This window comes from Sander lucioperca, chromosome 2 (assembly GCF_008315115.2).
Source record: "Sander lucioperca isolate FBNREF2018 chromosome 2, SLUC_FBN_1.2, whole genome shotgun sequence".
In the NCBI taxonomy this organism is placed as follows: Eukaryota; Metazoa; Chordata; class Actinopteri; order Perciformes; family Percidae; genus Sander; species Sander lucioperca.
Window position 1 is genome coordinate 13,153,035 of NC_050174.1, and position 26,914 is coordinate 13,179,948.

Here is a 26,914-nt window from a genome sequence, read left to right on the forward strand (position 1 = left end):
AGCAGTTTTATACAGTTGGTTACACCCATACAACACTTCTCAGGCAGTTTGTGCAATGCTAAAAATACTGTGCAAAATGAACACATTAACATAACATAGACAAAATTGCTATGTTGTAGTGTTGAGTTAATCACATTCTGTTCTAGCATAAGATATCTGGAGCCTTTTCAGTACTGAACAGATAATCCAATGAGCATGTTCACTAATTAGCTTTGCTACTATGCCACACAAATCCTGCCAGCTTTGTTAATTAATGATTAATTAATTAATGATTTTGTGGTCTGCCCATGTGGTCGCGGCACCATAAGAGTGTTGGTGTTAAGGAGACCTGCATACTTATACTTCAGGTACTTTTGCCTCCCATGGCAACACCAAAGACTTGGATTGGATAAAACATGCTTACTTTGGTTGTATTATTCATGAAAGGAAGTTATTGGAAGGTGATGATTTACAACATTATGTTTTGTAATATAGTTTTATTTTCATACATAAGGTAAATGTGAAGGTGTATAAAAGTTTTGGAGGTTGAATTACAAACTCTAAATAGCCTACATCTACAATCTGGCATTATGAATAATGTCTGGAAGAGCTGGCCTAGTTCATTTTACAAAGTAGCTACATCACTACAGTTACAGTATATCAAGCTATGAGTAGTATTCATGCTCAAGTAACATCATCAAATTCAGACCTCAAGTCCTGTGTGCAGTGGGACTACAGCAGCTGTGCATTTCCACGACCACATTGGCTCCGTCAAACGTCTATATTTAACTCTGAATGGTGGGGGGTTACACTTCCACAACCTTGAATGGGCAAGACCATTCACTACTGCACCAGTATCGCAGCACTAACGGAGGCTGTTGCAGCTGAAATGTCCTGGGCGGGTTTAAAAAATTCTGGGAAACTGTATTTGGAGAGCATTGCACTACACTCGCTGTGTGAGGCAATGACAAGCTGACAAAGCATCACACTTTTACATGCACACAAGATCTGCACTATTACAATGTTTTGGATTGATGTTAAAAAAGGTACCTTTTGTGGCACGCAAGTTTATATTATTTCTCCTAAACAAAAAAAAATGACAGAAAAATCTTCCCACAACAAATAGCTCAGAGGACACCACTTGTGCTCTGCTCACATCTGAGACAAAACAAGTACTATAGACACCTAAACAGAGCATGACAGTGGGACAAAATATTGTTGCAGACTGAAAGATAAAATGTCTTTAATTTTCTCACTGCCAACACACACTATTTGAGCCCAACAGTGTAGAGAGTTGTCACAGTGTAAAGGGCAAAAACAGGTCAGCTGTTTAGTTAAGGTCAGTAGACTTGTAAGGATTGGGTGACAGCTGATGCAATATCTGTGGAAGCTTGCCGTTGCTTCACTGGACTTTTGCAGGAAAGTAAAATGAAAGCCACACATTGCTCTTTTTTTGCATGTGATGAACTACTCAATTTCACTCCAAATTGTTAACATTGGTGCCCTTAAAACTGATGTTGGTTCAGCAGTCATTCTCAAAATGAACATTTTGACTTTAGCAGGTTTATGTTTGTGCTTTTTCCTGATTCAGCACCAAATAGGAGGAAAGAAACAATGCTTTCTAAACAGTTTTTTTCACAGCTTGTCTTTCAATTTCTAGTGTTTTTACACTGGGTATAAATGGTATATGAATTTGCTTTTACTGTACTTAACTATTTTTATAGTCTAATGTGAAATGTAAATTTGTTAAGTATAGTCCTGTTTTTATGCAAAATGTGTTTTACTCATTGAACATGGCATTGAACAGCCTACATTTAAAAAAAATGTAAAATATGAAATATAACATTAACCTGAACCATCTGCATGTTATGTAGCCTATGTTCAGCCAATAGTTCTGACTTTATTAACTCTAGATATGTAGTGTGATTTGGTTATTGAGTAATAACACCTTATCTTCATATCTTCTGTTTTGATGGTTACAAAGGTGCTTCCGATTACATATGCACCTTTGAATCAACCTGCCATCGTCACTGTTGACAATGACGCATTGCAATAGTGTTTTAAGTAGCCGGATCTAGACTGTTACTAAAGTTGTTTTAGACTCAATTTGTCATTGAACCCAGCCCAGCCTAAATTCTACAGAATGTTACATAACATCTGTCATGACATCTGTCTGACATTACATCGGCTGCGTAACTTTAAAAGCCACTTTAAAAAAACATAATGTGAGGTAGACGTGTTGATCCTATTACAAACTCCCAAATGTGTGTGTTTTGTTACACTAGATTATCATGAGCATATTAAGTAGTTTATTTCAGTTTAGTTGCGGTTAAAACTATAGAGAAAACAAGAGACAATGCAGGATGATGAGGAAAACTGGGCCCTTAGCCTGGAGCGTCACCATTTTGGTCAAACAAATAAAAGAGAAAAAAAAACAGAATGTAAATATAGGCTACATGTTCTGCCTACTAGGAAAACACAACTCCATTAACCAAGATACAGAGAAAGGGGCGACTGATATTGTGTACTTTTGTGTTTAACAATGGACCTTTGTTTACAATATTTACATAACTATGGAAGTTTAGCACCTCAATAAATAAATAAGTCATCACTAACAATGTGATGTAGGCCATAAGATGGAAGCTGAAGCTGTCTGAGTATCCACTGTTGAGGCAGATATTCTCACATATTTCATACAAACATACCTGCCAGCCTGCCTGTCACAACAGGTACCTCAGTAAATTGCATATTTTCATGCATTTAAAACAACAAAGTGTTTCCTGCAGGGTATATAACTGCACCAACTGGTTGTGCGTTATATAACATTGTAAAGCTGCACTAAGAGGGGAAGGTGTGAGTTGTGATTGGATCATTTTCAGCCAAATGACAAATGGTGAAACTGGAGATAATCTGGCGAGCAGTGGAATGGGTGACATAACTTCAGTCACATGCTGACTGGAAGATGTTAAGTGAGCTGGAGAAGGGCGTCAACAATCTATTGGGGAGTGTCTCTGTTCCACCAATAGCATAGCAGAGACCGATCCACCGTGACTAGACTTTGCATAACACTGTGGAGACTTGGCCCGCCATGTGGGCAGAAGATGAAGTTTGCATATTTTTATGCATTAATGAAAACAATGAATTAAGCTCCTACTTTGGTGCGGATCAACAGCTTGTCTGTCGAAATGTCAACTCAACTATGTTTTTTTCCACAGCCAGGGCATGGTCGTGGAACTTTGTGTCCGCTTTTCAGCATGGGGATGGGAGGAATTTCTCTATTTATGTGAGGATGGATGGGACAGCAATACATTTAACCTGTTCACTACTACTGGTATCTAATGAAAGGGGAATGCTACGCTTTTTAAGAACGCAATTTTTTTCTCTCTAGGTGTGTCCCAGGGCCGTATAAATACCTCTTCTTTACATCAATGTTGTAGGTGTGTAGGTTTCAGAACGCCTGGCTGATTCTAACTTGCTGGGCTTGTCTTAGCTGGAAAAACAAGCCAACAAAACAAAAACTAGTCCGCCAGGTTGAAGGGTGGTAAAAGAAATAAAAATGTCTGATACCAAAACAGGCCTCTTTATCAGACAAGCCGCCACCGATATTATATGATATTATACACCAGTCACCCTGGAAATCCAAGGTTTAACTCTCCAGTTTATTTCTACCTTTTGAGTAAAAAGTGATGCAAGTTCAACAAGTAGTACCTGAAGAGCCCTTGCCCACAGAAGTGACATTTCAGAAGGATTGATAATAGCTGTTCATTTCTTGTGTATAGAAAATGACAGTTTGGGATTTGTCTTGTATTCTTGTAACACACTGTTACTATGCACTGCTTATAGAGGAAAATCCAATTTGACTTATGATTAAAACAAAAGTTTAGACACATAGAAGATGGTGTGCAGTGTGAAAAGCTGATTCATACTGCCACCTGCTGAGGACATGTGAAACAGTTTAAATTGATACAGTATTTTGTTGTTACCCTTATACTATATACTTGTTATATGTTATACTATATTCCCACCAATATGTATATTTCAGGATAGAAGTGATCTAAGTTATTTTCCCCCACAGATTTGAGTGTTTTTACAACATATTTTATGACTGTTCAGTGCACATTCAGACACACATTTGGACAGTAATAAATGCCTTTATATATATATATATATATATATATAGTCATGTGAAAAAATTAGGACACCCATGCTAAAGTTGACTAAAAAGAGGAATAAAAAAATCATCTTTTGGAAATTGATCTTAATGCCTTAATTAAAATAATGAGGAAAAAAAGAGATTGGCATGGGGTACTTTCCATAAAATCATCTCTCAATGCAAATCAAACCAGCTATTAGGCTAACCGACATAAAACCATGCCAGTCTCTAGGTATGGTGAAGGGTATGTGATGATGTGGGGCTATTTTAATTCCAAAGGCCAAGGGAACTTTATCAGAATGCATAGTATCCTGGATCCATGAAATAACTGCCTGCCTCTATGGGAATTTAACATAGGGGTGTACTTACTTATGCCCCCTGTATTTTAAGGAAGAACATGTATTTATTTACAATACATTATTCATTCACAAAGAAAATTGGTGTCCATAAAGATTGGATTTTTCCTCATTTTTTTTAATTAAGGCATTACGATCAATTTCCTAAAGATGATTTTTTATTCCTCTTTTTAGTCAACTTTAGCATGGGTGTTCTAATTTGTTCACATGCCTGTATGTCATTTTATACATATACTGAGTTGTGTCCTCAAAATATTACAGTATCAAAAATAAAAGTATTTCAACAATCCAAAATAAATTAGAATACTGAAAACAATGAAACACCGTTTCCACACAAACACATCATGGACATCCACTAAACTCCAACTCAAAAAGAAACCAAACTAAATTCTCACATTTCTAAACATAGAATCGCTGATAGACCGATGTTCCCTTCACAGCATTTTTCCCAAAAAAGTCAAAATCTTGTTTATAAAAACTAGATCTTTGTAAACACAAGAAACACAGGACATGTTCAACAGAGGAAGATGGGTAACGGTGCTGAATACCTACTACTTTCGGCATTAAACTGTTCATGCATTTTACAGGTCCAGTCAACTTGAAGGTGTACAACGTGTCCTTAAAGTTATGAATGAGGGTATGAGGTAACAATCCATGCTGAGTAAAATGTAGTAAACATGACAGTCAACTCCCAACTATACTGTCTTTGATAAGTGCTGTTCCTTCTCCTTAGAAAACAGAAGACGGATTATTTGTGGCTCATCAAGTTGGCTCTCTGCTGACAGTCACTGTTCATGATCCCAGAGTCCTCCTTTTACACTGTCAACGGCATTGATGCATTCTAGGAGTGTAGAACTGCAAATGAAGTCTTGCTCCTCTTTGCGTGTAGCCCCTCTGTCATCATAATCTACTATTTGAGAATATCACTCAGCGTTTGTCTCGTCTTTTGTCAATTTCCTTTTGAATTCGAGCCTCTAAAGCTGCCCTCATGGCTGAATCTAGGATGTTCTTCTCTGTGACACGTTCCACCACCTTCTCAGGCTTATCCTCCTTTTAAAAACAGAAAGATCATGAGGGGAATTAAGACCAAGGCAAAATAAAATAGGTCAAAGAGTCAGAAATATCAGTCAAAGGGATCTGCATTAACCTTGTGCACAAGGAAGGAGGTAATGGTACCAGAGTCTGCCTGATAGTCAAGCCAGAAGAGTTCAGTACCATGGGTCTCTGTCTCTGTGCTCGACCCACTCTCATTAGACTCTTCAGCCTCAGCACTGGTCCCCGGCTCTGATCCATCTGGGAAATTAGCACACACATGCATACTCTTTACTGGATTTAGTGTCGGCAAAAAAACATAACAACAAAGTGTATCAAACTTACGTCTGCGTCGAGGATGGTACACTTGGATATCAGGTCGACGGGGTCGTCTAGGGGTTGTGGTGTGCCTCCGCCGCTGAAGCTCTTTAGCTTGCTTCACCTCTTTGGCTTGCTTATCATAGTCATCCCTTGAAGAGACAATAATTTAAACATTTTGTTATTGCTTGGAAATGTACAATACACCATGTGCGTTTCAAAAACATGCATTGCAGCATATATCTGACCTTCTAACCCAGTTAGTTAAACTACAGCAATATTGTTCTTGTTTTACTGTAGTTTGTAGGGCTGTAATGATACACCAAACCCACGATTCGGTTCGTATCACGATTTTTGACACACGATTCCCACGAATTTGTGGGGATCTGCTATGAGTCGTCGAGTTTGCCGTTACGGGTGCAGCCATCCTGGTTGGGGATGTGACAATTTTAGACGAGAGGGAGGAGTGAGGGAGGAGCCATGTTGCGTTACACACTTTCACTGGCAATCACATCATAGCCACGCCCTAAAACACCCCCTGCTTTATCGCCGATTTTAAAATCAACGAGCCCATAATTCAAAAAATTAACATCATTCTGTGTTGCAGAAGACTTAAAACTAGCAATTGAGACCATAAACTCATTATGAAAATGTTTACTGAGGTAATAAATCAAGTGAGAAGTGGGTCACTTTCTCATAGACTTCTACAGAAACCGACCTCCTTTTTGCTACCGCACGTGTCGCCCCCTGCTGGAATTCAGATAGAATGCAGGTTTAAAGCACTTCCGCATTTGCAGCACTTCGCCGAACCGGATGCTTTGTCTATTAATATTAACAGTCTATGTGGGTAATATAAGATTACGACATCGTTCAACATGCTCGGTTATTTTTAGTATGATTGTTTTGAACACGGTTAACAACTCTGGGCTAACCCACGAATTCATCAGTAACGTTAACTGTATAGATAAACAACTAATCTAATGGTCATTTAGCCAGCTAGCACACCCCTGTCTGTCTGCCTCACTCTCCCGGCGCTGCAAGGCTTGAGTCGGGATGAGAGCTGACTACAGCCTGGGGACACATCCACAGTCAGCCCCCAGCCAGCTAGCAGCCAGCCACTATCATTACAGCAATCCAAACCCGGTCACCACTTACAGTGAGGAAAATAAGTATTTGAACACCCTGCTATTTTGCAAGTTCTCCCACTTAGAAATCATGGAGGGGTCTGAAATTGTCATCGTAGGTGCATGTCCACTGTGAGGACATAATCTAAAAAAAAAAAAATTCAGAAATCACAATATATGATTTTTTAACTATTTATTTGTATGATACAGCTGCAAATAAGTATTTGAACACCTGTCTATCAGCTAGAATTCTGACCCTCAAAGACCTGTTAGTCTGCCTTTAAAATGTCCACCTCCACTCCATTTATTATCCTAAATTCGATGCACCTGTTTGAGGTCGTTAGCTGCATAAAGACACCTGTCCACCCCATACAATCAGTAAGAATCCAACTACTAACATGGCCAAGACCAAAGAGCTGTCCAAAGACACTAGAGACAAAATTGTACACCTCCACAAGGCTGGAAAGGGCTACGGGGAAATTGCCAAGCAGCTTGGTGAAAAAAGGTCCACTGTTGGAGCAATCATTAGAAAATGGAAGAAGCTAAACATGACTGTCAATCTCCCTCGGACTGGGGCTCCATGCAAGATCTCACCTCGTGGGGTCTCAATGATCCTAAGAAAGGTGAGAAATCAGCCCAGAACTACACGGGAGGAGCTGGTCAATGACCTGAAAAGAGCTGGGACCACCGTTTCCAAGGTTACTGTTGGTAATACACTAAGACGTCATGGTTTGAAATCATGCATGGCACGGAAGGTTCCCCTGCTTAAACCAGCACATGTCAAGGCCCGTCTTAAGTTTGCCAATGACCATTTGGATGATCCAGAGAAAGTCATGTGGTCAGATGAGACCAAAATAGAACTTTTTGGTCATAATTCCACTAACTGTGTTTGGAGGAAGAAGAACGATGAGTACCATCCCAAGAACACCATCCCTACTGTGAAGCATGGGGGTGTAGCATCATGCTTTGGGGGTGTTTTTCTGCACATGGGACAGGGCGACTGCACTGTATTAAGGAGAGGATGACCGGGGCCATGTATTGCGAGATTTTGGGGAACAACCTCCTTCCCTCAGTTAGAGCATTGAAGATGGGTCGAGGCTGGGTCTTCCAACATGACAATGACCCGAAGCACACAGCCAGGATAACCAAGGAGTGGCTCTGTAAGAAGCATATCAAGGTTCTGGCGTGGCCTAACCAGTCTCCAGACCTAAACCCAATAGAGAATCTTTGGAGGGAGCTCAAACTCCGTGTTTCTCAGCGACAGCCCAGAAACCTGACTGATCTAGAGAAGATCTGTGAGGAGGAGTGGGCCAAAATCCCTCCTGCAGTGTGTGCAAACCTGGTGAAAAACTACAGGAAACGTTTGACCTCTGTAATTGCAAACAAAGGCTACTGTACCAAATATTAACATTGATTTTCTCAGGTGTTCAAATACTTATTTGCAGCTGTATCATACAAATAAATAGTTTAAAAAATCATACATTGTGATTTCTGGATTTTTTTTTTTTTAGATTATGTCTCTCACAGTGGACATGCACCTACGATGACAATTTCAGACCCCTCCATGATTTCTAAGTGGGAGAACTTGCAAAATAGCAGGGTGTTCAAATACTTATTTTCCTCACTGTAACTACGGTGCTAAGGACGCTAACGGCAGTTTACTGAACCGTTAGGAAACAGACCCAGGCACCCGAGTCAGAACAGCTGCCATTCATAACGTTACACCTCCGTTAGCGTTACCAGTGTTCTCCTCCTTGCCGAATTCGCCCCCTTTGCGTTTAGCCATCTTTACAGTTTAAATTATTATTATTATTATTATTATTATTAAATTTACCCGACAAAAGGGGGATAATGCATAGGGTTGGGCATCGTTTGGATTTTAACAATTCTGATTCCAATTCCAATTCTTCCTTTCGATTCCGGTTCTTATCGATTCTCGATTCCGATTCTTTGAGGGGTCGAGTTGAAACAGGTCACATGCCTATTTTCACAAATAAGAAGAGCGTTTTATTTTGATTCAATGGTAGTTTGCCGTTTTACAGGGCTTTTTCAATGTAAAATAAAGCCCCACTGGAGCACTGCTTACTGTGCTCCATGGCTGCAACACAACAAGCGCCTGGCCACTACGGAAATCAAAACTTGCGCGTTAAATTGGGAAGCGATGATCGGATTTGAAACCAAATCCTCTAAACGATTCCAATAAAGAAACGATTCTACTGGAATCGTAATTTTTGAAACAATTCCAAGTAGGAATCGGTTCTCGATGCCCAATCCTAATAATGCACCAAAACGACTTAATACTAATAGTAATTTAAAGATGTGGTAGCATTGCATCTGGACGGGTAGGATAACTCTGGGAGTTGGAAGGGGGGTGTCCCGATTCTGCCTTCTCACATCGCCACACAGGTTTGTGGATCTGAGTGTCGCGATTTCGGTTTCATGTCGCATATCGTTACAGCCCTAGTAGTTTCTATAAGGATGAAGTTGCAATCCTGTTCCTAAAAAAATATATATATTAACAAGTCTAAAGTTGCTAAAGTTACTTTACTAGATTTGTTTTTTATTGGTCTACCTTCAAGAAAGTAAAGTCAAAGTATATAAATAAATAATTTCTTATATACATTTGCTTTAGTGAAATGCATTTCAGAGACAAATGAATTGTGGCATTCTTAAATGCATTTTCCACTGCATTTCTATGTTGTGTCAATGAGCAACAAAGGCCAATGTTTTATTCAGTCTTGAGGTCATACATTACACACCCATACAAATATAATATGATGTAAAAGATGCCTTGTACTTTTATTTCTTCATCTTACGGAGGTCCTGTCTGAAAAACATGTCCAAAAACGCTGACTTACATCTGATAACAGTATGCAGCACTGACAAACCTGGACCTTTTTTAGCAAACGTTATGTTGTTTTGCCTCCAGCAGTATCCTAAACAAAGGATAACTTTGGCCATTGGGCCTGTGCGAGCTTTCTTTATATTTTCATTTTTAACGTAACAGAAGCTGTATACATTTTTACCTGCCCTGCTACTGAACCTTCCCTTATCACCAGATTGACTTCTATAAAAAATGTGTGGTTGCAGCTCTAGCTACTGTGAACTAGCTTGTAGGCTAGCTACTAGCATTAGCTAATGGTAGCTAGTTGGGGAAATCACCTAGCAATCTGGTTCCTCCGGATATGGTGCAGGAAGCCATGGCTCATATCCAAGCGGCCCCCAGGTTTGTATTTCAGCTCATGCACTTCTTCGTCTCTTAACATATCCATTTTAACAAACAGCTTAAATGCGGTGACAGTATATGTGAGCTAATGATTGGTCTCATCCACATCCATCGAAAGTAGTGACAAAAAGCTACATGCTAGCTTGGTAAGTTGTTGTCCAAATTTAACACTACCGGAGTTTAAAAATTAGACAATTAGAAAGAATTTAGATTAGAAATTACACCTTTTTTTAAAAAAAACTACATTCATGTTTACATTAAGCTTATTCATTTACAATTACTGTCTTCCACACATTTACATTACCTTATTTCACATTGCATTATGTATATATTTATACCTATATTTTAACTTGCACTATTTTATGTAGGTTCTTATCTCGTTTTCTTTTAATTTAATTAGCATTGTTGGAGGGAGCCTGAGACCCAAGATTTTCAGTGATAATGACTGCTTCTGTATTTGTCGTGCATCCTGACAACAAATAACTTGAAACTTAAACTTGAATCGAGCAGCTCAAGGATCGATGTAGCTAGCTTCAAACTCCGGGTTAGTTTTTAGCCTGCTGTTTGTATTTGCGCGACGCGAACGTACGTTACCACCGCGAGTTTCGACCGACGCGCACGGTGCTTGACCCATTCATCTCTTCGAAATAAAGTCGTGCATTCTCCGTTGTTTTGACAATAAAATCAGGTAGGCTTACTGTTACGATGGTTTCTCTGAAACGAGAAAGAGAGATTGAAGTGGACGATGATGACAACGAAGACAGAGGTACGTTTGTTTACTTCTAACGTGTGTGTGACGTTTGGTTAGCAGGTAACGTTAGCTAACCAATGCTACTTGTAGAAGCCAGATGAAAGTGTGTGAGATTTTATTCACGTGTCGGACCAGTCACACACAGGCAGGTCAACAAGTAGCTACCACTACAGTGTAATTTGAACTGGCTTAAACAAATGTAATTTACCACCCTTCAAATTCACTCTGTGTTTCAAATCCATTATCTCCTATCAACCTAGCTAAGCGCTAGGTCAGCTAGCATCTGTAACGTTAGCTAGCTTACAATCAGCCGATTGAACACAATCTCGTTTTGTTTTACTTCATTTTGCAGTGCCAGCCAAAATAGGCAGAGGACGTGTAATAGAAGACCGGAGAAGCCGCCACTGTCCTTACCTTGACACCATAAACAGGCAAGATAGTTAAATGTGCATAGCTAATGTTAGTGCTAAAAGTTAGTTAGCCCTGTCCTTCCCTATAGCTCTGCAGCTGATTCACAGTCTTTTCTGGTTTATCCATCAGGAGTGTGCTGGACTTCGACTTTGAGAAACTCTGCTCAATCTCTCTCTCCCACATCAATGTCTATGCCTGCCTTATATGTGGGAAATACTTTCAAGGTAGGTGAATTATCTGACATTTAACTAGGCATCAAACACCTGTTGTGCTTCGACTGATTTACTTATGTATGCGTCCTTGTAGGTAGAGGTTTGAAGTCCCATGCTTACACTCACAGTGTGCAGTTTACCCATCATGTGTTCCTGAATCTGCACACACTTAAGTTTTACTGTCTGCCAGACAACTACGAGATCATTGACTCTTCACTAGAAGATATCACGGTAAGTAAAGTCATCATGTCATTTTTATTTTTGATTGCTTGTTTAATTAATTTTCATGTTCAGAACCCTCCTTTTTAAAAAAAAAACAAAAAAAAAAAAAAACAACTTAAATCCCACACCTCATGTTGTTATGGGTAGAGCTGGGTATGGTATAGTTTGTAGTTGTTGAGATTGTTGTATCAGGATATATCTTAAAGGCCATCTGATCCTGTTTTAAAGGTTGCACCACAGTCAACTTATCCAATATTCAGATGTTTTGTCTGACACAGCATTATGCTCTGACAGCTTAAGTTATGCTGTTTTAAAGCATCACGGGTCATACTCAGTATTACATTGTCAATATTGAGGTTCTGCGTAAAAATACTCCACTGCAAACTGTACTTCTGTGTTAGTAATCTGACACTGACACTTTCTTACTTTCTCCGCAGTATGTGCTAAAACCAACTTTCACCAAGCAGCACATTGCGGGGCTGGACAAGCAGGGTAAACTGTACCGAGCCTATGATGGTACGACCTACCTGCCAGGCATTGTAGGGCTCAACAACATCAAAGCCAATGACTATGCCAATGTGGTGTTACAGGTATGATGAACTGCCACAGTGAACCTTCTCTGCACTTGGTCATAAAGGTTTTAAATAATCCCAACCATTTCATGTTTGCCTCTTCCTAGGCTTTTTCCAATGTTCCACCGTTGCGAAACTACTTCCTGGAGGAGGAAAACTACAGGGGAATCCGCAGGCCACCGGGGGACATTATGTTCCTCTTGGTGCAGAGGTTTGGTGAACTGATGCGCAAACTTTGGAATCCGAGAAACTTCAAAGCTCATGTGTCACCACATGAGATGCTGCAGGCGGTGGTGCTCTGCAGCAAGAAGAACTTCCAAATCACCAAGCAAGGTAAGCTTTAGTTGCCATAAATTGTAGTACTGTACTATGCTACACTTTGCAGATCTTAACACATGCTGCTCTATAGAGACTATGTTGTGATGCTGATTCATTGTTTTCTGTTCTGCAGGAGATGCTGTGGACTTCATGACGTGGTTCTTGAATGCTCTGCATGGTGCTCTTGGAGGCACAAAGAAAAGATCATGTGAGTAGTAGGGAAATCAAAGTTTGTTTCATAAATAATTGATTGTTAGAAAAATGTGAATTCAATTATGTCCTCATTTGTCTTTCTGCCCTCAAAGCAATCATTGCTAAAGCATTTCAAGGCTCCATGCGGATCTTCTCCAAGAAACTTCCACACCCAGACTTGGTGAGTTTCCTGCCTGTGTTATAAAATCATTAATTGACATCTGGAATATGAATTATTTTATGAATAGAATAGCTCAGGGTTATTCAAAAATATTTTTTAAATGATCTTACCAGTTTTGCAGATAGTAATACCTTAACAAAGGCTTCTTTTTTTTTTTTAAATTCCCCAGACTCCGGAGGAGAAAGAGGCATTGCTCGTAACAGAGGAGTACCAGGAGCAGATGTCTGAGTCCACCTTCCTGTTTCTTACCCTTGACCTCCCAACAGCTCCACTGTACAAGGATGAGAAGGAGCAGCTTATTATCCCGCAGGTCCCCCTCTTCAACATCCTGGGCAAGTTCAATGGCAACACAGAGAAGGTACAGATTGTCTCAAATATAACAAGCAAAATATAATAAAATTGAGGGAAAATGACTTAAAGCAATATTATAAAGCAGTAATTTTAACGGAAAAACCTTGGTGTTGATAAAGATTTTTCGGCCAAAACTGCTTGATTACATTTAGGGCTGAAACGATTCCACAAGTAACTCGAATAATTCGATTGCTAAAATTCCTCGATGCAAAATGATTTGCCTCGAAGCTTCGTTTAATTAATGCTACCAACGTTGTATCGCTCACGGTGTTTCCGCACGGAGGATTATTACTGTCGCACACCGGGCTGACGCTGCTGGCGACACATGCCATGAAGACTGATTACAAAATGAAGAAAGAGCGTGAGGGGCTAAGAGAAGAGACAGGCTGGAGAAAATGACAGAAAGTGTCCAAAGTTTGGAATCAGATCAAACGTAATTAAAATGAAAACTCTGCACAGCGTGTCTACTGCAAAACCGAACTAGCTTACCACAGTAATAGTACAACGACAGTGCTTCAGCATCTCAACAGAAAACATTGAGTCTAACTTAATCATCCATTTCATGAAGCGGTAAAGTAAAAGTAAATCACAGAGTCGTCTGGACGATGAAACTACACCAAACACAAGAACTATCAAAAACAAAGACAAGAAAATACGTAGTGGTGACCACAATTTGATCTAAAGAGTCGACTTGTCGACTATCCCTTTGGAAAACAGCTGATTGTTGCGCACCATTTTCTCTCACTCTCTCTCTTCACGGAGAAACAGCTGATCAACAATCTACTAGCATAAGTGTAACAGAGCTGTGTAGCATTGTAATCAAATATATAAATGAAAATAGGTTGAGTATAACTAATACTTACATATAGGCCTATATACTGATCAGTCTCAGGTTGAAACTTTGTAGTTCTGAAAGTTAAGTTGCACAACTTAAGGTAATGTTTATGTATGTTCATTGTATGCCTTAGTTTGAGGTTAATATTGCATTGTTCTTTAAAAACAATGTAATATGGCACTTAATATGTTAAGTTTTTTTGAGGGATGACATTGTTAGCAATGTAGGCAATAAAAATGTTGCTTTTTCCGAAAATAAACCTAACTATTGTATATTATTGCTCTTCAATAAAACAAAAGTATTTCTTATCCGATTACTCGATTAATTGATGGAATAATCGGTAGAATACTCGATTACTAAAATAATCAATATCTGCAGCCCTTAATTACATTTTTGACATATTCAAAGCCATTGGCGTTTTTAGGGTGGATAATGGTGGGGCAACAACTACTTTGGACAGGTGCAAAACAAGAAAATTACACAATTTGACATAATGGGCCATTTCGCATTTCCCACACAGTTCAAGACAACTGGTCACAAACCTGTTCTCCTCAATATGCTGTTATTCCGCATACTCAGTTGCTATGTTTCCTCTGGCAAACGAGCTCAATTTTACCACATTGTCCTGCTGCTTTTCATGTTACGTCATCCTCTCAGAAAGATGCTTGAGATCCTGAAAGTCTGTTCTTGACCAGGTACCATTCCTGAATAACACACACAGGAAGCTAAAGAAGCTTCTTCTAGCAGCCAGCAGTTAGACATTTTCTTTCTGGAGAACCACTCCACGTTTGATCTGATCATTCTTACCAGCAGTTTGGTGGATGACAATATCTCGCAGCTTGTGGGCACTAAAGGGTCTTAAAGTGCTCACGACACTAGTTGCAGTCTTCTCCTGAACAGAGGTGGCGCTAATGAGCAAAGGCTACAGACGTTGCTCTTTCTATGGACAAGAAGAAGAAAAATGTAAACAACGGCAGAACTGGCAGCAGCATTGCCGTCAATGCTTCGATTTGATTCGATGATCTACTTCGTCGGATCAAGCCTTTCATTCACCATAAAATAACTCATCTTAACGTAGTAAGTTTACAAGAGAGACTTGTAATTACTCTGAGAGTGCTGGCATCTGGTTGTCGGCGAACCCGTTCAGGCGCTTTGTTGCGCGCCGCTGAAAAAAAAAAGCCGTGCGCGACCTCTGCTCGCGCGCCATAAATCGGGTGCGCCGGCAGGAAATTACGTAATTTTGACGTCACAATGGCGCGTGCCACCTTGAATGCGTCTAGTGTAAAACACGCTTAAGGCATTTAATTCCAAGTTTTTCTTCCAAAAACAGACTTTCAAATTTGTGCTGTAGAAGATAATCTACCTCGTTCATGGTGACCACAGTTACTATCTTCTTTGAAAGAAATCCTAACTTCTGCACACTACCAGCAAATGACAACAACAGTACTAAGCAAATAGTGGGGCAACAGGCAATCATCCTTGCATCAAATCTGTGCCATCCACTTTCCATTTTTTTCTCTATTGACCACTCTAAATGTCCGTGCATGCTTTCCTATCTAACTTTCATTCAGGAGTACAAAACCTACAAAGAGAATTTTCTCAAAAGGTTCCAGCTGACCAAACTGCCTCCGTACCTCGTCTTTTGCATCAAAAGATTCACCAAGAACAACTTCTTTGTGGAAAAGAATCCCACAATTGTCAACTTCCCCATCACGTAAGTGCTGTTCATACGCCGTAAGACGAAATACGTAGCATTGATCAAAGTTTCTGACAGAACCATGAAGTGCTTGCTGATGATGGTAATGAATGGTTGTTACAATGTAACTCTGGTGAGAAGTGATGTCATGGACGTGTGTATTTTTTGTCCTCCAGTATGAATATGCACTTGTTCATGTTGTCGATCTGTATTTGCCTCAACAGGAATGTAGACCTTCGTGAGTACCTGACAGAAGAAGCTCAAGTTACAGAGAAATACACAACATATGACCTGGTCGCCAACGTAGTGCATGATGGGAAACCCACCGAGGGAGCATACAGAATACATGTTCTGCATCATGTAGGTTGCAGCCAGATATTTCTGAAATGATTTCTGGTGGCATTGGTACAAACAACCCCACAAATGCATCAACTAATCTTTGTGTTAATCAGGGAACTGGGAAGTGGTATGAGATGCAGGACCTGCAGGTGACCGACATTCTCCCCCAGATGATTACGCTGTCGGAGGCCTACATCCAGGCAAGTCCTCCAGCTTATTCTGTGCATGTTGGAAAATGTTACATTTTTAAAGGCAAAGCTACAGTACAGACAGTTGCAGCTTCTGATAATGTGATGGACTATTTAAGGTGCATTTAACTTGTAATGCTTGGAAGTAATAGTAGTGATATGAAAAAAAATAAATAGACCATTATTACTCTTGTTAACATGCAGGTTAAGTTCCAATCGGATACATAAAAACATAAAATCAAATCATCATTGTTCTTTACATAAATGAATGTTAACTGTTGTGCGATGGCCTTTTTGTAAAGATAAATATATAGCTCATAAAAATGAGTAATGTAAATGCATCTTCATTTTTATCAAATAAAGGAACTAGATCATGCATCCCTGAAGCGCTGCTGCAGAGAATTTAATGAATCTGGTGTATAAGTGGTGATTTTGCTGATGTACACAGTGGAGGGCTGAATTGTAAAAGTTAATGATACAGATTATTAGGACAAAGTATTAGGAGTTTCAGTATAAAGATACTGCGGCTTTCAAAAACCTGTTATCAGTTGAATCATTTTTCGTACCAGATTGCAGTTTTAAATCATTAAGAAAAAATAGTCTTTGAAAGTAACAGAGTGCTTTTTTCTCTCTTAGATCTGGAAGAGACAAGGGAGTGACAATGGCACAAACCACCACACAGGGGTGTAAGTGAGGCAGCATTTTTCTCCATGTGAATGGCCAGAAGTGTTGTCATCAGTTTGGAAATTAACGGGGTATTTAAGTGATTGAAAATAACAGAATATAGAAATGAGTGGCAAAAGAGCATCAGGACTTTTTTCTTTATAGACACAAAAAAAAGCAAATAAATGTAAATGTCTCCCATGTTTTTTTGTTTTTTTTTAACCTTTGTTTTTACTATGTGGAAGTTTCCAAATAAACAAACTCCATGACACGTGTCTGTATGTTGAATTTTAATGACAAACCATTTGATTGTAATTTAGTTTTAGGAGTTTGTCGTGTGTATGTGGTTATTTGCATCAGGGATCACAGAACTGCAACAAGATAACAGATGAAGCAGCTTTTTGAGTAGTCATCCAAATAGTCTTGAATACATACCAAGAGCTTATTCTATATAATTAACTTTTTTTTTGCAATTTCTACATTCATAATAACATACATGTAGCAATCTACAGAATAACGCTTCACAAAACTGTTAATCACTGCAGAAACTGATGTTTCAGACTGAATCCCAGCCTCAGTATTGTGACACTTCATGCAAAGCAGAACATTTCATGATGAATATTTATGGCTCATTGATATGAGATGGATAATTACCCCAAAAAGTAAAAAAAAATGTTTAAGTGCAATACATTTATAAAAGTTCATCAGTGCAATACATTTGTGAAAAGGAAGTAGTTATTTGTGTGCACACAGGGCGGCAGTTTGGTTCACTTCTTCCACATGTACTTCTCACAGTAGGCCTGGTTCTGCAGATGCAAACAGAAACAGGATGTGAAACAAATTTAATTATTCACAAAATCACATTAGTACTTTAAACAGTGTTTCAAGTAGTCAGCGTAGGGAGGAAGGGACCCAAGTCTGTCCTTTCAAGAAAAGAAAATAGATTTTCCATGCATTCTCAACCAATTTCAAATTTTTCAACGTTTCTCAAAGACGAAATTATGTACTGTAAATTTTAACTGTGATTGCCTCATGCCCATCATCCATGCTGCAGAGAGCATCTGGACTCTCAATTCAGACCCTCATAGTTGCCTCCCCTGGTACTATAAATACAGTATTACTTACTCATTCACCATCATAGAACAAAAATTGAAAACAACCCTGAATTAATAGGTTAAAATCTCTACAAAAGAGAAGCTAGACACAGTGGACTTAAAATAAGAGAACAGCCAGGAGTCCTGTGTCAGGTTTGGTGGTTGTGAAATGATATGATGATATGGGTGGCCCATGCTGCAAATGGCAAAAGACAGTTTTGTTGAAAAACCTAATGCATTGTTGTATGCTGTATTAAAAAAACAAAACAAAAAAAAACTTACACCACATTTCTGAGCAGTTTGAATGTCTTTGCACCAGTAGCTTGGCCCCCAAGTACAGCGATTCTTTCCCAGCGGCTCCAACTTCTTGGAGGCCACGCACAGATCAGCTCTCTGCAGACGGGACAAGAGATCCAGAGAAAATGAACCAGACCAAAGAATATGTGTTCATGAGTTGAAGTGGTTACACTTTGTTTATGATTGGTGTTGTGTTTTCTAGGGCTCATCATCGTAAATTATGTTAGTAAATCAACACAGTTTTTTATTGTACTGACACCATTTACTGTGGACAAAAAACTATTTTGGATCTGTAATACTGTGTGAAGACTTGTGGATATAGAAATTTCTTCTTTGTCTTTCATTGTAAAAGAGCTTATTCTTACCTCACAAGCATGCAGAACGTCCATCTGGTTTCCCAAAACCTTTTGCAGTCGGGAGCCATAGATTTTAGTGAAAGCCTCACACTGAAAAGAGCACAAGAGTTACTTCCATGCAAAGTGACAAAGATTTTGTTTCCTTAGTCTACCTGATTAAAAACTGCTTAAATCACTTCACTGAAAAAGGAGAGGCCATATATTATGTACTGAGGGATATTTAGGGTCAGACCTTGGGGATGGCATTGGGATGGTGGACACACACAGACTGGAGGAAAGAGGAAGTCTGAGGTTCGGTAGAGTTGAGACCCAGGTGAAGTCGGCTCAGCACAGCCAGCGCGCGGCATGACTCACAATCCGAGGGGAGGAACCACTCTAGAAAATCAGTGGAGCGTTAAACTTAGTGGTGAAAGTGTGAGTTTCTGGTCAAACTGATGGCCTAATGTATTCATTATAAACATGTGACTAACCTGCAACAGGCTGCTCCTTGAACAAACAGAGGTGCAAAAGACTACATATTGTGTGAGGTGCAGCTGAGGATAAGAGGAATTCGACTATCTGCACGCCATATTTGTCAACAAAATCATCACAGCGGTCCTTATAGCTCTCTGGTACGAGATCACAGACCTCTCCCATGATCTTCATCAAAGCATCCTGCAGGGCAACAATGAAGATAATTACATGATGTGATGTAAAATACTGGATATGTGCCTGATGTTATACAAAATGATAGAAAAAAAAGTTACCTCTGTCATATTCTTGGGCAACAGGGTTTCCAGTTTCTTGATAATATACAAACACAGGGTGCAAGCTGGGTTGAACTGCCCCTAAAGAGAATATAGCTGATAAGATGACCATCTATAAGATGGAAATAAAAAGCAAGTTTCATTTCAACTTTCATTTAACAGCTACTTCTGCTTTCTCATACTAACGTGGGTGCTGGTGGCTGTGCTGAGTGCAGAACTGGATACATCTTTATTGGTGGCATGGTGGGGAGGTTTCAGCAGTTCATCCTCCTTGTGGGCAACACAAAGTCCAAAAACCATACAGGTCTCTCCTGGTTTCTACATAAACACATTATCTTGCATTAAAAGATGATCATTGAAGACCATAGTGTTAATTCTTTCCCCCTATGTATCTTTAAAAAAGCCCAAATAGGAGCGTAAACTCACCAGGTGACCTGGTGTCTGCTGCGGGACTTTCGGCAAATACATCTTCACCTGTGAATCACACTCTGATGCCTGCTCTCTTGGGAGGCTTTGGCACAGAGCATGCAAGGTCTCATATACAGTCTCCTGCAAAAGCAACAGCAGTCAGTGCATTGTCTATGTTGTGGCAATAATACTGGGTATCTACTCTGCAGATTACAAAGAGAGCATGTGAAAAATAGCTTGACAAATGTAAAGCTTTGAAAGTCACATTTCAATGCCCTGACATTAGAATATTGGAATTTCTCTCATTGAATCTGATTACAACGCGCAAGAACCTTATTATAAATGTCCATTTTAAGGTTTCACTTTTAAAGACATTACTGGGATCCCAGCTGCTGGGTGTGTCTGCCAGTTTCCTGTTTAACCAGTTCCACAAACTCTGCACGTGTGGTCAGTAAAGTAAAACTGTGCAGTCACCAACATCCTCACCTTGGTATCTCTGCTGGAAATCATGTTGGCAGACAGCTGGATGACCTGACTGCACTCAGAACACATATCCAATGTCTAATAAAGAGAAGCCACAGTGAGATTATTTATGAGACCTGAAAACAATCATGTCAGCAAATTTTGATTCAGTTGGTTACTAAAGCCCAGTGACTGTATATGGCAATAACATCACCTTTAATTAATAAATGCATTGGCTATTTTAAACACACACACATACGTGCAAAAGGAGACTTTAGGATTATTCTAATACAGGTTTACCAGAGATTTCTGTTTGATGACTGACAACGGGTCTATGATGAACCTGGAGTCTCCTTTTAAACAGAAAGAGAAAAGGGTATACGTGCAGTTTAGTGTCACAAATTCCCCCTTAACTTCTATACGTGTAGTTTAGTGTCACAAATTCCCCCTTAACTTCTATACGTGTAGTTTAGTGTCACAAATTCCCCCTTAACTTCTATACGTGCAGTTTAGTGTCACAAATTCCCCCTTAACTTCTATACGTGTAGTTTAGTGTCACAAATTCCCCATACAATGTCCTTAATTAATTATGAACCTGGCCTGACCTGGTGCTGTTTAACAGGTGTTTTATAGTACGTAATCAATGTTGTTGCAAATGTGCATTATTTACAATCGAAACAATAGCAGGGCGACCCCGTTCTTCGGAAACGATTGTGGCAAATTGCGAGGTCCTCAATGGCGTTCAAATTAAGGGGGAGGAGTGGAATTTAACGAGGCTAATTCCCGAACTCGCCACACCGACAGCGACTTTGGAGTGGCTGGCGAGACGTCGCCTAATCGCAAATGCGATGGAGTGCACCGCTGGCCGTCACCAAGCGCGACTGGTGCGTCTGGAAAGGGGGATAGACGGCTTCAGGTGGTACTAATACACACAGTTGTCACAATTTACAGTGTAACCTAAAGAAATCACGATAGGCCTACTACTTGCCTAACCCCCACACCTCAAAATTCGTTTTATAAACACCAGGCTACGGCGCTTTTCCTGCCGCGCACCCCGACCCGCCAGTCACGAGCGGCTCTGCTCACCCGGACCCAACCGAGGGCCCGTCTGGGAGAGATTCTACCTTAGAGTCGTTCAGTCATAATCCCGCAGACTGTAGCTTTATGGTAGCTTTGGGACACTCACTTTTTGGAAAATAATAAACCAACCTGTCTCAAATAAGACCCTCATCATTTGTGACACTCACTTTTTGGAAAATAATTTGTGACACTAAACTGCACGTATACCAATCCAACGATAATAACCTGATCTTTGACAACAGATGAATGGCGACTAGTCAGGTGACAGTGATGCGGACATTAAAGTCGTTGCCAGTAAATGTTTATCTTACCGGGCCACAGAGACACCGCGAGGACCACCAGGATAAATCCAGATGTTGACATGATGTGAAGAAGCACAAAATGATATGAAGCGCAGATGATTTTTGTCTATAATAACATCCGTGCTGTTCTTCTTCTTCTTCTTTGTTTTAACGGCAGTTGGCAAACTACGTATTAGGTACATTACCGCCACCGTCTGCTTCGTACAGGCATTAATCCTGTTTGATAAAATAAAATGAATAAAAACAAAACAATTTAGGGCTAGGCTAGTTCCTGATCTGGTGATGTCTGTTTCAAATTTCTCCATCGATGCCTCCAGCACAATATTATTTACCGAATAAGAAATGTAACTGCTCCTCTGTGGACTTGATAGTGAAACAACTCTACACTTGTTTTGGAGCTGTCCTACTCTTGGAAAGAATTTACCCAATATATTCGTTGTAACATTTCTGTTAGTTTTCATTACTATACAAAGATGTGCTGTTTGGTTTTTGGGATGCCTGCAGTTCAGAACAAAAACAGTATAGCTTATATTATAAAGCTTTTACAAACTATGGGCCTATACTTAAAGGGCCAATCCATAACAAGTCAGTCCTGGTTGAATTAGAATTTGTATTTGAGTACAAACAATGGAATTATGCTGCTAGTTTATCAGTTTGGAGCATAGAAATAGAATTAATCTCATTTCATTTCTATGGTCTGGACTTGTATCTTGTTGATACATGAGCTTCAAGTTTTCAGAATTGTTTGCATAGTTCCATTTTGTTTGTGTTTACATACATACAGCTTTTTTGCCGGGAGATTTTGCACCAGACACCCAGTTCGTATTACTGCAACTATATAAATATTGCAATACTTTCATTAGTGGGCCATGGGCTCAATCACCTGTGTTACCTCCTTTTGTGCCTGATAGTGACTTTACAGACATGTATTTAAATGTCGAGAATACAGCTGTAAGTAATGGTTAACTAATGCATGACTTATAAGTCATGCATTATTTAGATAATCATGGTAAGACCTTAAGTACAGACTATGTATTATTATTTACACTTCAAATATTATTTTTGCAATCAGTACAAATTGTATGGTCTTTTATTTCAGATTAATCCATTCCACAGGCAAGAAAGCATTTCAGGACGGAGCGTGTGTCTGGAAGCCCTGTCCGTAAGTTAACATTTATGCATGCATTTAAGAAACCAGAGTCATATTTCCTACCATGGAACTACTGACATTCAACCTGGTGCATATCATGTGACTGTTCTGATGCGTTTGTCCCTTCCTGCCCTTTTTCAGGTCAGCAGATGTTACTGCCTCCACCACCTGCATGTAGGCCTTAGTGGGGTTTTTTTGTTGTTGTTTTTTAGCGATTGTCTAATGTAACAGCATAGTTCATCTTTTGCAATGGCATGTGCAAGAAACCTACCATAAATGAACTGACCAATATTCATATCTACTTTCTTTTTAGATGAGTCAACACCACACAGGAAACCTGCCAGTCGCCCAGAGCTGGATGGGTCTATTGTAACGCAAGCTCTGCCTGCCACTTCATCTTGGGACCCAGTTGAAGGTACAGTGGCTTTGAATTTTCCATTTTCAATTAAATACAATTTCATGACAAGGAACTTGAGAGTAACTTAACTTTTTTGTTGTTGTAAACAGCAGAACTCATCACACAGAGGGAGGTGACTCATCACACAGAGAGGCAAGAAGACTCACTTAAGTTGTTCACATATGAAAGTATATAATGTATAACAACTAAAACCATTAATTATTCCATGAGGACATCCATTACCCGCATGGCACAGCGGATGGACACATTTGAGGAAAAGATGGATGAGCTGCTCATGCTCTTAAGGAGCTCCCAGTCACCTCCCTCTGCTCCAGTTGATGACGTGTTGCTGTCGCCCTGCTCGATGGTCACTGAGCTGCAGGAGTTAGACAGGAGTCTCGGTCAACAGGAGAGGAGGAACAAAATGGTAATTAAGTGGCCCTACCCTGCCCTAAGATAACACTATATAATTGCATAAATTCAAATATCATTATAACTGAGCTGACTTCTCTTACAAAATTATATTGTACAAGCTCTCCACTTTGTTTTATGTGTAATTTGTATTTCTAGATGTTTTACAGCAACTTTTCCTGACAACTTTGGCGGTTCGACCAGAGGTACTGCCATCCGTCGCATGCTACGGTGAGTGGCAACTAATAACGTGCTGAAAGAGTATAGCCCGCAACCAAAAACGAACGTTCCCAGAACGTTCTGGGAACCAAAAATTGTTACCTGGGTAATGGTTTATGCTAGCCTGACATCAGATTCTAGTCGAATGTTGTGGGCGGGGCTAAGTTCGGCTGGCATCCAGGCTAGGTTTATGCATCAATTAATGCAGGATTAATTAATTCCTGTTGCTCACCATCAACAATGATAATGTCACGATGACTTCATGTGATTAGTTCACATATAATAGATTATCAGTAAAAGAATGTTAATTCACAGTTACTTCATACATTAATTCGCAACCAAATTAGCTGGATTCCTCTTACATAAAAGTTGATTTTAGGACCATGCATTTGCTTAGCCTCTCTGATAAAAAAAATACTCGTAATAATAAAATAATAGCTTCATATTTCTATGAGAAGAGACCCAATGGTATATTTAAAACATAGTAGGTGGTACATGAGTTGCTTTCTTCTAACTGTGTTTGTGTTGTTAAAAGCATTGGTGCTTAAACATGTCTGATCATTCAACTCTGATTGGTCAATCGGTACCTGCTAGATGATTTTGGTTTTATTGCATCTCCAAATATGATTTATACCCTATTATAAGTGTTACCAATCTTTTTACTAAGATAAGCAAGCAAAATTTCACATTTACAAAAATATTCTATAGCCTTAATTTAAACATAAAATGACACAATACATACAAACTCAGCACTCTACAGCCCCTTATACAGTTATGTTCAGAATAATAGCAGTGTGTTTAAAAAAAGTGAATAATGCTCAAAATCCTTAGAATAGCTTTTAATTCCATAATATCAATGCATTGGGAACACTGCATATTCAATTCCAAATCAAAACATGACATCAAGTTTGTGTTATACCTTCACAGAAAGTGAAGAAAAAGGAATATTAGGCTGTTCAAAAAAAAAAGCAGTATTTGCATTTTTCTTTACAAACTCAGACATTTACTGTATAAACTGAAAACTGTCTCAAGGGTTTGCTTTACTTTGAATCACTGCACTAATATTTAGTTGCATAACCATTATTTCTGAGAACTGCTTCACATCTGTGTTGCATGGAGTCGACCAACTTCTGGCACCTGTGAACAGGTATTCCAGCCCAGGACCATTGAACTACATTCCACAATTCCTCTGCATTACTGGGTTTTGCCTCAGACACAGCATTTTTGGGTCATTGTCTTGTTGAAAGACCCATTTCAAAGGCATTTCCTCATGACCTCTTCAAGTATTTTGATGTATTGAAACTGATCCATGATCCCTGGTATGCGATAAATAGGCCCAACACCACAGTATGAGAAACATCCCCATAACATGATTTTTGCACCACCATGCTTTACTGTCTTCACAGTGTACTGTGGCTTGAATTCAGTGCATGGGGGTCGTCGGACAAACTGTCTGCGGCCCCTAGACCCAAAAAGAACAATTTTGCTCTCATCAGTCCACAGAATGTTGCGCCATTTCTCCTTTGGCCAGTCAATGTGTCCTTTGCAAATTTCAACCTATTCAGTACATGTCTTTTTTTTTTCAGCAATGAGACTTTGCGGGGGCTTCTAGCTGATAGCTTTGCTTCACATAGCCTTCTTCTGATCGTAACAGTACTCACAGGTGATTTTAAGTCTTCTTTGATTTTCCTGGAGCTGATCATTGGTTGAGCCTTTGCCATTTTGGCTATTCTTCGATCCATTCGAATGGTAGTTGACTGTTTTTTCCCACGTCGTTCAGGCTTTGGATGCCATTTCAAGGCATTTGAAATCATTTTGGCTGAGCAGCCTATAATTTTCTGCACTTCTTTATATGTTTTCCCCTCTCCAATCAACTTTTTAATCAAAGTCTGCTGTTCCTCAGAGCAATGTCTGGAACGACCCATTTTGCTGAGTATTTCAGTGTGAAATGCACTATAACCAGCATGCACAACATTTGCTTCCTTCCTTCCTTAAATATGGGCCATAATTGACACCTGTTTCTTCACAGAATCAATCACATCACTAATTGAACACAACACTGCTATTATTTTGAACATGCCCCTTTCAATTACAGATTCAATTAAACAGAATGAGCAGCATGCATGTCATGACTGTTGGGTCTGTTGGTTTTCTATGACTCTACAACACTTACTAGTAAATTATTTGCCATGTAGAAATATCACTTCTACCAAAAAAATTGATTTATGAGGTTAGTGATGTTGGACTGCTATTATTTTGAACACAGCTGTATATGCAAATTTTATATTGTCTGAACTTCTTAATCCTTCCTTTTTAATATTATTTTTTAACCCTGAACCACTGGTATTTTTTTCCGTTATTGCACTTGTTTTGCAATAAAGGAAAATAATTCTACTTTGATCCCCTTGACAGGTTCACATCAGTGTTGCTTTGGATGCATCTGGGATCACCCAATCACAGTGGCAGGTGTAATGTGCAGGCGCTGTGGAGCAAGTAATTTCAACAAGCAAACAAACAAAAGATAACTTGGTAATCCTCAATTTAAAGGCTATGTGTAAATCTCTAAACCACAGATTTTCACTGCAGTGTAAAATAGACTACAAGTGGAAAAACTGACCTCAAGTCTGTGAATATATGTAATATTGTCAAACTGTATGACAATAAACCTTTCTTTAAAAAATAACAATGCAGACGAAAATATTGTACTACTTTATCTGGGCTTATTATATTATATTAAGACTGAGATTTAGCCTTACTTGGGTGTTTGACTCCTTGCTGCATATATCTGGAGTTTGGTAAGGCCAATACTGGGTGTCTAAACCACAGATTGTATGTAGTCCATTCTCTAAATAAAGAGGAATATGCCTGAATTG

General features: G+C 39.4%; 3 protein-coding genes and 2 long non-coding RNA genes across 9 annotated transcripts; 2 read left to right on the forward strand and 3 right to left on the reverse strand.

The window, feature by feature from the left end:
* Positions 1 to 5,399: 5,399 nt before the first annotated feature.
* c2h2orf68 (chromosome 2 C2orf68 homolog) lies at positions 5,400 to 10,338 on the reverse strand. Its single transcript, XM_031308930.2, has 4 exons — positions 10,125 to 10,338; positions 5,866 to 5,990; positions 5,636 to 5,781; positions 5,400 to 5,538 (listed from the first exon to the last, which is right to left on the reverse strand). Exons 1-4 carry the CDS (start codon positions 10,232 to 10,234, stop codon positions 5,416 to 5,418), a joined length of 504 nt encoding a protein of 167 aa, XP_031164790.1. The 5' UTR covers positions 10,235 to 10,338; the 3' UTR covers positions 5,400 to 5,415.
* LOC116056676 lies at positions 9,554 to 9,982 on the reverse strand. Its single transcript, XR_004106628.1, has 2 exons — positions 9,871 to 9,982; positions 9,554 to 9,752 (listed from the first exon to the last, which is right to left on the reverse strand). It is a non-coding gene; the product is annotated as an uncharacterized LOC116056676 (long non-coding RNA).
* usp39 (ubiquitin specific peptidase 39) lies at positions 10,133 to 17,390 on the forward strand. 2 transcript variants are annotated; one of them, XM_031308926.2, is made up of 14 exons: positions 10,133 to 10,188; positions 10,881 to 10,954; positions 11,292 to 11,370; positions 11,480 to 11,574; positions 11,657 to 11,793; positions 12,222 to 12,374; positions 12,464 to 12,689; positions 12,808 to 12,882; positions 12,980 to 13,047; positions 13,217 to 13,405; positions 15,805 to 15,947; positions 16,154 to 16,289; positions 16,382 to 16,468; positions 17,093 to 17,296. In XM_031308926.2, exons 1-14 carry the CDS (start codon positions 10,148 to 10,150, stop codon positions 17,144 to 17,146), a joined length of 1,557 nt encoding a protein of 518 aa, XP_031164786.1. In that variant the 5' UTR covers positions 10,133 to 10,147; the 3' UTR covers positions 17,147 to 17,296. The 2 variants fall into 2 exon arrangements, with proteins under 2 accessions (XP_031164786.1, XP_031164787.1); XM_031308927.2 differs by having other exon boundaries at positions 10,162 to 10,334; positions 17,093 to 17,390.
* Positions 17,391 to 17,396: 6 nt separating this feature from the next.
* sftpbb (surfactant protein Bb) lies at positions 17,397 to 22,030 on the reverse strand. Its single transcript, XM_031308928.2, has 11 exons — positions 21,874 to 22,030; positions 20,783 to 20,835; positions 20,507 to 20,581; positions 20,039 to 20,161; positions 19,799 to 19,930; positions 19,613 to 19,693; positions 19,337 to 19,520; positions 19,099 to 19,241; positions 18,876 to 18,956; positions 18,496 to 18,606; positions 17,397 to 17,925 (listed from the first exon to the last, which is right to left on the reverse strand). Exons 1-11 carry the CDS (start codon positions 21,923 to 21,925, stop codon positions 17,887 to 17,889), a joined length of 1,074 nt encoding a protein of 357 aa, XP_031164788.1. The 5' UTR covers positions 21,926 to 22,030; the 3' UTR covers positions 17,397 to 17,886.
* A 931-nt stretch (positions 22,031 to 22,961) lies between these two features.
* On the forward strand, positions 22,962 to 24,065 carry LOC116056745. 4 transcript variants are annotated; one of them, XR_004106651.1, is made up of 4 exons: positions 22,962 to 23,026; positions 23,156 to 23,188; positions 23,328 to 23,838; positions 23,993 to 24,065. It is a non-coding gene; the product is annotated as an uncharacterized LOC116056745 (long non-coding RNA). The 4 variants fall into 4 exon arrangements; XR_004106652.1 differs by having other exon boundaries at positions 23,328 to 23,429; positions 23,993 to 24,052; XR_004896771.1 differs by lacking the exon at positions 23,993 to 24,065 and having other exon boundaries at positions 23,328 to 23,429; positions 23,522 to 23,924.
* The last annotated feature ends 2,849 nt before the right edge of the window (positions 24,066 to 26,914 follow it).